We start from the raw sequence: 12,773 nt of genomic DNA on the forward strand, positions 1-12,773 counted from the left end.
TCAAGGATATGATGAGAAGAGAGGCATGAGACAATAGATGGGAAGAGGCAAGAAACGATGAGATTAGGTGAGAAAAGACTACGAGAAGAGATTAGAAAACAAAAGACAAGAAGATGCATTATGAAGAGATGAAATGAGAAGAGACAAGAAGAGATGAGAACAGGTAAGAAAAGACTAGGAAAAGAGATTAGAAAACAAAAGACAAGAAGACACGAGAAGAGACAAAGCAAGAAACAGAATGGAAGAAAAGAGATGAGAAAAACAAAACAAGGTGACTCAAGAAAGAAAGAGAGACAAGAAGACACAAAACAGGACACAAGACAAGGTGAGGAGACAAGAAGAGAATAGAAGAGACAGGGTGACGAGAGGTGAAGAGAAGACATAATGGGAGGTGAAAGGAAAAGAGAAGAAGTGAGAAAAGACAAGATGAGAAGAGATAACAGACAAAAAAGAAGAAGGAAAGTGAGACACAAAGAGAAGAGAGACAAGAAGACACAAGAGAAGAGGAGAGTCAGAGAGATGATGAGAAGAGATAAGAAGAGATGGATGAGACAATAGATGAGAAGGAGAAAAGGGAGGACAAGAGGCAAGGAGTTGTGAAGAGATGAGAAGAGACAAGAAGAGATGAGAATAGGTGTGACTACGAGAAGATATTAGAAGACATGAAAAGAGACAAAGTGAGGAGATGAAAAGAGAAGACACAAAAAGAGGCAGGAAATTCAAGCAGAGAAAACAGAAAAGAACATGAGAGACAAGAAACAGAAAAACAAAACAAGGTGAATCAAGAAGGTAAAAGAAGGGACAAGAAGACACAAAAAAGGACACAAGACAAGGTGAAGAGACAAGAAGAGAATAGAAAAGACAAGGCAAGGCAAGAATATGAGAGGTGAAGAGAATAGATAATGTGAGGTGAGAGGAGATGAGAAGAGGTGAAAAATTACTAGATGAAAAGAGAAGTGAAAAGAGGAGGTGAAGAGAGACAAAAAGGGAATAGAGACAAGAAGATACCAGAGAAGAGTCAAGAAGACAATGAGAAGAGACGGATGAGACAATAGATGAGAAGAAAAGAGATGAGATGAAACGAGACTAGAAGAGATGAGAATAGGTGAGAAAAGACTACGAGATAAGATTAGAAAACAAAAGACAAAAAGACATGAGAAGAGACAAACGAGAAGATAAAAAGAGAAGAGACAAGAAGAGGCAGGAAAATACAACCCAAGATGAGATGAAGTGACTGGAAGAGAAGAAGGACGAAGTGCAGAGATAATGTGAGGTAAGAGGAGATGAGAAGAGGTGAAAAATTACTAGATAAAAAAGAGAAGTGAAAAGAGGAGGTGAAGAGAGACAAAAAGGGAATAGAGACAAGAAGATACCAGAGAAGAGTCAAGAAGACAATGAGAAGAGACGGATGAGACAATAGATGAGAAGAAAAGAGATGAGATGAAACGAGACAAGAAGAGATGAGAATAGGTGAGAAAAGACTACGAGAAGAGATTAGAAAACAAAAGACAAAAAGACATGAGAAGAGACAAATGAGAAGATAAAAAGAGAAGAGACAAGAAGAGGCAGGAAAATACAAGCCGAGATGAGATGAGAAGTGACTGGAAGAGAAGAAAGACGAAGTGCAGAGAAAACAGAAGAGAACAGTGGAGACAAAAAACAGGTGTAGAGAAGACATAATGTGAGGTGAAAGGAGATGAGAAGAAGTGAGAAGAGACAAAATGAGAAGAGATAAAAAGTGACAAGAAAAGAAGAGGGAAAGTGAGACAAACAAGAAGACACCTGAGAAGAGTAGAGTCAGGGAGATGATGAGAAGAGATGGATGAGAGAATAGATGAGAAGGAGAAAAGAAAGGACAAGAGGCAAGGAGTTGTGAAGAGATGAGATGAGAAGAGACAAGAAGAGATGAGAATAGGTGAGAAAAGACTATGAGAAGAGGTTAGAAGGTGAAAGACAAGAAGACAAGAGAAGAGACAAAAAAGGAGGAGATGAAAAGAGAAGAGACAAGAGGCAGGAAATTCAAGCAGAGAAAACAGATAAGAACAGGAGAGACATGAAACAGAAAAACAAAACAAGCTGAATAAAGAAGGTAAAAGGAACAAGAAGACACAAAAAAGACAAAATACAAGGTGAAGAGAATAGAAGAGACAAGGCAAGAAGATGAGAGGTGAAGATAAAAGATAATGTGAGGTGAAAGTAGATGAGAAGAGGTGAAAAATTGCAAGATGAAAAGAGAAGTGAAAAGAAGAGGTTAAGCGAGACAAAAGAGAAGAGAGACAAGAAGATACCAGAGGAGAGCCAAGAAGACAATGGGAAGAGACGGGTGAGACAAACGATGAGAAGAAAAGAGACGAGAAGAGGCGTCATGAACAGATGAGATTAGAAGAGACAAGAAGAGATGAAAATAGGTGAGAAAAGACCACGAGAAGAGACAAGACATTGAGAGACACTGAAAAGACAGAAAAAGTTAGAGCAGAGGAAACAAGAGGAAACTTGAGGAGAGACGCAAGATAAGAGAAAAGATGAGAAGAGAGAAGTGACAAGAAGATGAGAGAAGATGGAATGAGAGGATATGAGCCAAAGTGAAAAGAGATAAAACAAGAGGAGAAGATAAGAGGAGCTTTCTAAAAGAGGGACAACATTCTCTACCTTCTTAGTCATTGTGTACAACTGCACACTCACAAAAACGATTTAATTACAGACTGAACCTATCAATTATGTCATTCTGTTTCCACAGGAACTTGACACAGCCTCCTAACTAACCCCAGCCTGCCACTGACCCCTGCCTCTCAACCAAACCAACATAATCAGTTACAAAGCACACATCATTATCAAACTGAATTTAATCAGAGAAGAACATTCCTGGGATGGTTTTATCCTAATGAATTTTTTTTCTGATCTAATAATGAAATGGATGTACAGTAAATCCCAGGTATGAGTGACCCAGAAACTGGAGGCTTCTCTTGAGAAACACACTGAACATCAGACTGCCCCAGAGGGACTGGCTGTGCAATTAGCATTTTGGCGCAATTAACGCCTTTTTCCTTTACAAGAGACCTTCTGCTAAATGACAACTAATAATCTAAATTAGAATGAATGCCAAATTTATTTCCACACACTTTGTGGGTGCACGATTCCTCCTCCGAGCATGTCCAGCAGAGATCAATGCACAAGTTAATTGCTCTATTAGCAGGGAACTGATTATAAAGATGAGAGAAACAACATTAGATTACACAAACTTTAATGTCTTGTGATTTTTCACCAAAAAGAAAAGAATCAGAGGATGAAGACAACTGAGAAGAACTGAAAAATGTCAAGAAAGGTTGAAAAAGATATTAAGTGCGTTTATGAGCTGATGCTTAATGAACCGACAATGTGTAAGGTCATGTTAACACCTTAAACTGTTCAGTTATCAGGGAAAGGTCATTAACGGTTTAAACAAAACCCCTTGACGCTCTTAAATAGTGTGAAATCTCTATCAGTGGTCTGTCAGCTAATTCAATGTTCCCTTCCGAGGGAACTCAAACTGCATCCTCTAGAGGACACTAGAGGATGCAGTGTCTCATTCCCCTTCTCAGGGAACCATGGTTACATACGTAACCTGAGACTTTCCCTTCCAAGGGAACTCAAACTGCATCCTCTAGTGTCCTCTAGAGGACGCAGTGTCTCGTTCCCCTTCTCCGGGAACTATGGTCACATACGTAACCTGAGGCGTTTTCTACTGTGTTTATATTTTACTGTGCAAACATAATTTAAACAGTAATATTATTACAATTTAAAATAACTGTTTTCTATTAGAATGTATTTTAAAATGTAATTTATTCCTGTGATCATTACTTCAGTCTTCAGTGTCACAAGATCCTTCAGAAATCATTCTAATATGCTGATTTGTGACTCAAGAAACATTTCTGATTATTATCAGTGTTAAAACAGTTGTGCTGCCTTATATTTGTTTGATATATATATATTTTTTTTTCAGAATTTGTTTGACGAATTGAACGAACCAGGTCAGAAATGGCTAACATGAAATCTATTTTTTAAATGACAGGGCTAGGGAAAATATCTATTTTAATGCATGTAACTTCAATGCAATTTTCATGAAACCCACAAAGTCCATGCCTCTGTATTTTCCCCAACATAATGGAGTGATTACAGCATGTTTGATGGGCTGTGGAGGATATATACAGTAGCTGATTACTGATAATGGCAGTGAAAGCAGCTGTGTGGACGTGTGATACAGCAGGCTGTGGCTTTGATAAACAGCAGAGCAGTCATCATTAGACTACTTTACACTGGTTTAGAAGTTCCATATTCAAGTACAAAACTTTTTTTTTTAAACATCTAGAACAAATTACTTAATTTTAATGATTTGATTAAGTAAAAAATTAACGCTAAATTGTATCTATCTATCTATCTATCTATCTATCTATCTATCTATCTATCTATCTATCTATCTATCTATCTATCTATCTATCTATCTATCCACACACATACACATACACACACAAACAAACACACACACACACACACACACACAACACACACACACACACACACACACACACACACACACACACACACACACACACACACACACACACACACACACACACACACACACACACACACACACACACATTATTTTTTTAAACACAGCTTCTTCTTAAAAAAGCTCCAAAGGTCAACATCCCACATTCTTACACTTATTTCACTCTAAAAACAATAAATAAACAAATGACAAGAAAAAAGCTGAACACATTTTGCATTAATCTTTTTGTTAAAGAATGTAATCATTTATAGCATAAACACACATTTTTAAGTTGAGGACTCAAAAAATGAAGTTGTTCCAACTAAATTAGATACAATTGAGTTATACCCATGGAACCCATTAATCAAATCTTTTTCAATTGAGATAAATAACTACGCACAGGCTAAATGTAACCTATTTAACATGCACATTTAATATTTAATAGACATTAGTTGTTACCAGAGCATAGTGCAACATACTGTACTTGTAGCCTCATGTAACCACCCACAACCAAGAGTTCTATTCTTCAGCACAATAATATCCACAAAGAGTTCAACAGCATCGAAACATTTAAATATCAAACATAAAAGCATTAAACACTAATAGGTCTTTACTAAAGGCATGCAGGGAACTAGAAATGCACTGCTCAAGTTATTTATTATTATAGTTTTAAATTTATTAACGCAGAAATGATCAACATTATGTCAACAGAACTCGTCAAAATAATGTTTGCAACTTAAAATAGTTTAATTAAATCAGAAAATTATAATTTTTAACTTGCAACCATGCATTTACTTAAGTCGTGGCAATGTGTCTCCTGAATTTCTTTAGAGTGTATCTTTCTCACGTTCTCTCTCTCTCTATTTGAGTGTAGTGTTGGCACTCAGTGCTGGCATTAGTATCTCAGCGCCAGCTGGTGTGTGTGGGTTTGATTCCCTGTGTGGAGCTTTTGTGTTAAAGGAACATCATGTGTGACATCAGCGCAGTAAAAGCACAGCCCTGATGAAACCTGTTCTGACTGCACCTGAGCCTGCAGGCGGAGTAGTCACAATCTGACCAGCCCAGCGCACTGATACGGAACATGGTATGTGATTTTCTGCCATCACAAATTACGGGTTGTGGTTTCCTGGCCACAGAACCAGCAGTCATCAGCACCACTTTGAACAATTAAAATTGTCTGGGTTTTTATTTCAAGGTGCACTAAGTAGTTTTTTGTTCGACTGAAAAAAAAAATACAACTTGCAAAAAGTTCTTCAAACAAATGTAAAAAAGTAGCTCAAACAAAACTATTTAAGTTGGAGGAGTCAGTTTGCTATTTTTATGTACTTAAGAATACTTTAAACATGATGCTAACAAAAAGCTGTTCAATGTATTTGTTTAAAACTTGTCCAAATGCCCAAAATTAAGTCACCTGATCAAACAATTTTATGTTAAACAATGTTTTGCAATTTCCCAGCAGCCATTGTATTTTTACACTTGTTAGACGAACCTTTGCGAGTTATATATATATTTTTTACAGTAAAACAAACAAAAACAATGTGCACTTTGACATAAAAATAAAAAAAACGATATGTTGTTTAAACTCAAAATTTTAACAACGCAGAATTAAGAGATATAAACACAATTTGGAGAAGAAAAGTTCAAGTTGTGATATATACAGTGAGGGAAAACATATTTGATCCCCTGCCGATTTTGCACGTTTGTCCACTGACAAAGAAACTATCAGTTTATAATTTAATGGTAGGTTTATTTGAACAGTGAGAGACAGAATAGAAACAAAAAAATTCCATGACCTTAATGTGCTTCTTCTTGAACCACTTCCTTTATTGCCTTGGCTGTCCGTTTTATGTCATTGTCATGCTGGAATCGACCCTTTTTTAATGCCCTGGGTGAGGAAAGGAGGTTCTTACCCAAGGTGATGGTACATGGCCCTGTACATCGTCCCTTTGATGCGGTGCAGTTGTCCTGTCCACTTAGCAGAAAAACACCCCCAAAGCATAATGTTTCCATCTCCATGTTTGACAGTGGGGATGGTGTTCTTGGGGTCATAGGCAGCATTCCTTCTCCTCCAAACACGGCGAGTTGAGTTGATGCCAAAGAGCTTGATTTTGGTCTCATTTGACCAAAACACTTTCACCCAGCTCTCCTCTGAATCATTCAGATGTTCATTGGGCCTGTACTTGTGCTTTCTTGAGCAGAGGGACCTTGTGAGCACTGCAAGATTTCAGTCCTTTATGGCATAGTGTGTTACCAATTGTTTTCTTGGTGACTATGGTCCCAGCTGCCTTGAGATCATTGACAAGATCCCCCCATGTAGATCTGGGCTGATTCCTTACCATTCTCATGATCATTGAAACTCCACGAGGTGAGATCTTGCATGATGCCCCAGACCGAGGGAGATTGACAGTTATTTTGTGTTTCTTCCATTTGAGAATAATGGCACCAACTGTTGTCACCTTCCCACCAAGCTGCTTGGCGATGGTCTTGTAGCCCATTCCAGCCTTGTGTAGGTCTACAATCTTGTCCCTGACATCATTGGACAGCTCTTTTTTTTGTTGTTACTCTGTCTCTCACAGTTAAAATAAACCTACCATTCAAATTGTAGACTGATCATTTCTTTGTCAGTGGGCAAACCTACAAAATCAACAGGAGATCATTTTTTCCCCCCTCACTGCAAAAATTCACATGCGAGAAAAAAAAATTGTAAGGTAAAAATTTGTGGCGAAAAAAACAAAACAATTAATTGCAATTCAATTACCTTTTTTTGTGGCGGAAAAACAACAACAACAGAACAGCATAACCAAAAACATAAAAATTCAGAAAGTCACAATTACCCTCCATGGCAGAAATAGGCTTCCATAGTCACTGTTAGTTAGCTTTTAGGGTTAATATTTTCAATGTTTGTTGATCTCACAGTGTTTGAGTGTGTTTATATACTTTTTAACCTCAAATGCTCGTCTTGTCTAGCTCAGTGTTTTTCAACCACTGTGCCGCGGTACACTAGTGTGCCGTGAGAGATCGTCAGGTGTGCCGTGGGATATTATTCAATTTCACCTAATTGGTCTATTTAATACAGCAGTTAAATAAACAAGAAGTTATTATTAAGTGACTTACATTGACTGACTACAACACTATTGCTTGATTTAGCTCTATTTCTTCGTCAAACGTCGAACAATCTGAAACAAGTCACAACTGCGCGCATCTCCATTCAAACACAGTGGTGTTTCGTTTATGAATGAAACGTGCGTTTTTAAACGAATCTAGTGAAATGATTCACTTTCCCATTCATAAAGACAGTCACTTGCTTTGTTCCCGAATGAACCATCCGTTCAAACGAATCAAATGAACGATATGATTCAGTAATTAAATCAGTGTCTTGCCGCCACCTGCTGGCAGATCTGTTCAGTTTTTTAAATTTCTGTAGTCATAATTTTATATTAAAAACATTAATCACAACATGAATTTATGATTTTGATTGCATTCATTTCACATCTGAGCTTTATTAAACAAATGAAAGGATAAAAACAAAGGTAAAAAACAAAATTCCCCTGTAAATCACTTTGAGGAGTCAAATAGCACCTCGTAATAGGAAGGCTATTTTTTTTTTTTATCAGAGTTTTGATTATTGGTTAGACTGTGCCCCTATTTTTTTTAAAGTTAGGAGCACAAGTGCTCCTAGCAAGAAAAGTAAGTATAGAGCCCTGAGCCATTTTTTTATTTATATTGTCAGACAGCTAAAACATTTTACAAAATGTGTTAAATCAGCTGCACAAAGGGATTGGCATGCTGAAAAGATTTGTCTATTCTTATTTTTGTTGAATGATAAATATAGCCTACTTAAAAATCATCATATTACAGTTCTTTTTTTTTTAAGAATTGTATATATTCTATTAATATTAATAATATTGTATTCTATTGATGTTGATTTTGATAGTAATATTCTAATCTGTATTCTACCTCAATTGATCATTGTTTGGAAAATATGTCTTGTTCTGACAATAAACCATAAATAATAATTAACTATCTGGTTTTTCTTTCATTAAGGAGAAAAAATCTGCCTTTAATATTGATAGATATAAAGATTTGACATTTATCGTAATAATTATCGATATCGACTGATATGAAAAAAATTATCGTGATACATTTTTTTTGCCATATCGCCCAGCCCTAATAGGCTACAGAGTTTCATTTTTTTACAGTTTCGATTGTTGGTGTGCCTTGTGATTTTTTTTCAATTAAAAATGTACCTTGGCTCAAAAAAGGTTGAAAAACACTGGTCTAGCTCTGCATCAACTATGTGTATTCCAGTTCATGACATTTAGGGTAGGTCGAAAAACTCTCATCTCACATTCTTCTCCAACTTCAAAATTGTCTTGCATTTGAGGTTAAAAATTATATAAATTGTCAATTTGTTTAAAAAATAACCAATCGTTTCGCTAGATAAGACCATTATTCCTCGGCTGGGATCATTTAGAGTCATTTGAAGCTGCATTTAAACTGCATTTTGGAACTTTAAAGTCATGGGCACCATAGAAGTCCACTATATGGAGAGAAATCCTGAAAAGTTTTCCTCAAAAAACATAATTTCTTTACTGAAGAAAGAAAGACATGAGCATCTTGGATGACGGGGGGTGAGTACAGTATCTGTAAATTTTAGTTCTGGAAGTGTTCTCCTTTAATGTCATGTAGTGGTTTGTAGTTTCTTGCATTATTAACACTAAACAATCTTTACTTGCCTTTTATTACTAAACACAACTCTCTTTATTTATTATAAAAATGTCAAAACAAATGATTCACAGAGGTTTTGAAGCTTCACAAAGCAGTGTTTTGACTAGTTTAGTTTTCATGAGTTCATTTAACAAAATGACTGCAACAGGATGGCAAATGTTTTAATTTATGTCAAATTTTTTCACAGTGTTTCTAATAAACTGACAGCTATCAGCAAGAAGGCATAATTTTGTTTAGTAGTTTTGCCAAAATAAATGCATGTTGAAATATATATAATATATAATTCAGATAACAGTACAATATTTTTTAAAGAAGTCTGCTGCATTTTCCAAACTAAATTGACAATTTCAATTGGTTGAATTGTAGTAAACACTTTGGAGCTCATAAAAATTAAGCAAAGACTTGCAACACTGAACAATCCTGACATTACATTTCCATAAAATTAGCATTACGCAGATAATCAGACAGGTAGCGTTTCATCCCCAAGGAGCAGAAATGCTAGCATGATCGTGGCATAATGTTATGCATAGTGAGATGGGTGCAGATTCGTCATTTACATGAGATAAGAAACTTGTCATTAAAGTAAAGAGAGGTATAAAATCTGTCATTAGACTCTAATTATCCCATCCTACAGTTAGTGCAGCTGTCATCTATGTGCAGCTAAATGCATTCTCTCAGTTCAGAGAATTACTGCATATATTATTCAGCCACAGCCAACATCATACCACATTATCACCCCAATCAAGAGCACATTTATCAGTGGGAGGCTGAACACAATATAAATGCCACCGCACTTTCACACGTACACACACACACACACGCAACATTTAATCACATGTATGGACATATGCGTGTGGATGGTTTCAGCACTTCTGAGAGCGTGTGATACGTGAGAGAGACTCACTGTGGGGCAGCCGCTGTCATGCTGGTCTTCCAGAAACCCAATTCTGCAGAGCGCCTTATCGTTCTTCAGCCAGTACTCCGACGAATCCAGAACACTGTTACTGCACAAAACCTAACACAAACACACTTTTTTCATAATGAGGCACAGCATTTAAAATTAAACATTACATTTTGAACTTACAGACCCTGTAAACATCTGTATCGAATGCCCTGCTCATACAGTTGAAGTCAAAAGTTTCCATACACCTTGCAGAATCTACAAAATGTTAATTATTTTATGAAAATAAGAGGGATCATACAAAATGCACGTCATTTTTTTAAAGTACTGACCTGAATAAGATATTTCACATAAAAGATGTTTACATATAGTCCACAAGAGAAAATACTAGTTGAATTTATGAAAATGACATTGTTCAAAAATGTACATACACTTGATTCTTAATACTGTGTTTTTAACTAAATGATCCACAGCTGTGTTTTTTTTGTTTAGTGATAGTTGTTCTTGAGTCCCTTGTTTGTCCCGAACAGTTAAACTCCTTACTTGCTGTTATTACAGAAGGTTCAAACAAACACATGCTTCAGAAGGAAACATGATGCATTAAGAGTCGGGGGTGTAAACTTTTGAACAGAATGAAGATGTGTACATTTTTCTTATTTTGCCTAAATATCATATTTATTTCATTTAGTACTGCCCTTCAGAAGCTACATGAGATTCCCAGAAAACAAAATAAGGTAAATGTACTCTGATCTTCAGATTCAAAATGTTTTGACCCCCGGCTTTTAATGCATTGTGTTTCCTTCTGAAGCATCAGTGAGTGTTTGAAACTTCTGTAGTTGCATATGAGTCCCTCAGTTGTCCTCAATGTGAAAAGACGGATCTCAAAATCACAGCCATTGTTGGAAAGGGTTCAAATATTCAAAAATGCTGGAAAACCAAAGATTCTTTGGGACCTGAGCTTTTTTCCTGAAAAACAGCAGGCAGTTTAACTGTTCAGAACAAACAAGGGACTCATGAACAACTATCACTAAACAAAAAAAAAAAAAAAAAAAAAAACAGCTGTGGATCACTTAGGTAAAAACAGTATTCAGAATCAAGTGTATGTAAACTTTTAAACTTGGCCATTTTTTATAAATTCAACTATTATTTCTCTTGTGGACTATTTGTAAACATCTTTTATGTGAAATATGTTATTAAGGTCAGTACTAAATTAAAAATAACATGCATTTTGTATGATCCCTCTTATTTTGTTAAACCTTTTTAAAACTGCTTAGAAATTTTGAGAAGTTGCCATGTGTGATTAGATTTGATCAAGAAAGGTCTCTGATTTCATGCAAGTGTATAATGTTTTGTTGATTTTAGACAAAACTATGGAGTCCAAGTGCTATTTAAATGTAAAATGAAATCTTAAATGTCTGGAATCAATTACAATGTGTGTAAAAAAAAAAATCATTAATAAGTTAATTATTAATTTATTAATAATCAATTATTTTAATGCAAAATGATTTGTTTAATCTGCTTAAAGATGGAAAATTATAACTTTTCAAATATTTAAAACATTTAATTCATGTTTAAAATGTTAGTTAAATGTAATAATAAAATAACACATTAATAACTTAATTTTAGATGCAACTTTTAAATTTTAAAATCTATTTGTCATACCAATTTAAATGGGTGTGGGATTTTTCCACGGTAAATTCTTAGAAAAGGCTCTCCCAAGCTCAATAATCCAGTGAATGGGTGTTGAGATTTTGAAGTCCAATAATGTGCATCCATCTATTATAAAAAGCACTCTGCACAGCTCTGGGGGTTAAATAAAGGCCTTCTAAACCTAATCGATGTGTTCGTGTAAAAAAATATCCATACTTAAAACTTTATAAACCATAATGTCTAGCTTCTAATTCGTGACCAGTGTTTTGCTTTGGTCTCTCCTCTGCACTTTCGCGTTTGTTAATTCCCAGCAGAGCTCATGTTACGCCTTCATCCTCCATCATCTGCTGGAACACCACTCTCATGTGAATGTGTTTTTGACAGTTAGCGGAAGATAGAGATTATTGTTTCTAAAGTTTTAAATATGAATATTTTTGTAACACAAATGCATTGATTAACATCAGAAGGCCTTTATTAATCCCCTTCAGGACTGTGTGGAGTACTTTTTAAGATGGATGGATGCACTTTTATTGGACTTGAAAAAATCTTAAAAGCCATTCACTAACATTATAAATCTTGGAAGATACAGGACATTTTTTTAATATAACGCCGATAGTATTCATCTGCAAGAAGAAAGTCATACACATAGGATGGCTTGAGGGTGAGTAAATCATAGGGTGGTTTTCATTTTCGGGAAAACTATCCTTTTAATATAACATAATTATGAATAAAATACAGACAAAATAAAACATGCATATTTGAACTTTCTTAAAATGTTCTTTAAAAATCCACTTCATAATTATTCAACTATTCAGGCTTCCTAAAAGCAAATATTCTGTCCATTTTAATGTTTCATTTACTTTATCTGTGTATTTCAATTACATTTTTAAACATAGACTAACTTGTTTAGACTTTTCCATTTCATATGATTGAATTATTGATTTCTTCATTTTATTTTAAACAGAT

At 35.3% G+C, this 12,773-nt stretch overlaps 1 protein-coding gene across 2 annotated transcripts in view; it reads right to left on the reverse strand.

Moving 5' to 3' along the window:
• sphkap (SPHK1 interactor, AKAP domain containing) overlaps positions 1 to 12,773 on the reverse strand; it is a 74,376-nt gene that overhangs the window by 45,981 nt on the left and 15,622 nt on the right. For both annotated transcript variants that reach the window (XM_073850677.1, XM_073850676.1), the window contains exon 3: positions 10,161 to 10,271. In XM_073850677.1, the coding sequence (XP_073706778.1) occupies positions 10,161 to 10,271 (111 nt within the window). The remainder of the gene's footprint in view (positions 1 to 10,160; positions 10,272 to 12,773) is intronic.

The sequence above is a fragment of the Garra rufa genome, chromosome 11 (assembly GCF_049309525.1).
Source record: "Garra rufa chromosome 11, GarRuf1.0, whole genome shotgun sequence".
In the NCBI taxonomy this organism is placed as follows: domain Eukaryota; kingdom Metazoa; phylum Chordata; class Actinopteri; order Cypriniformes; family Cyprinidae; genus Garra; species Garra rufa.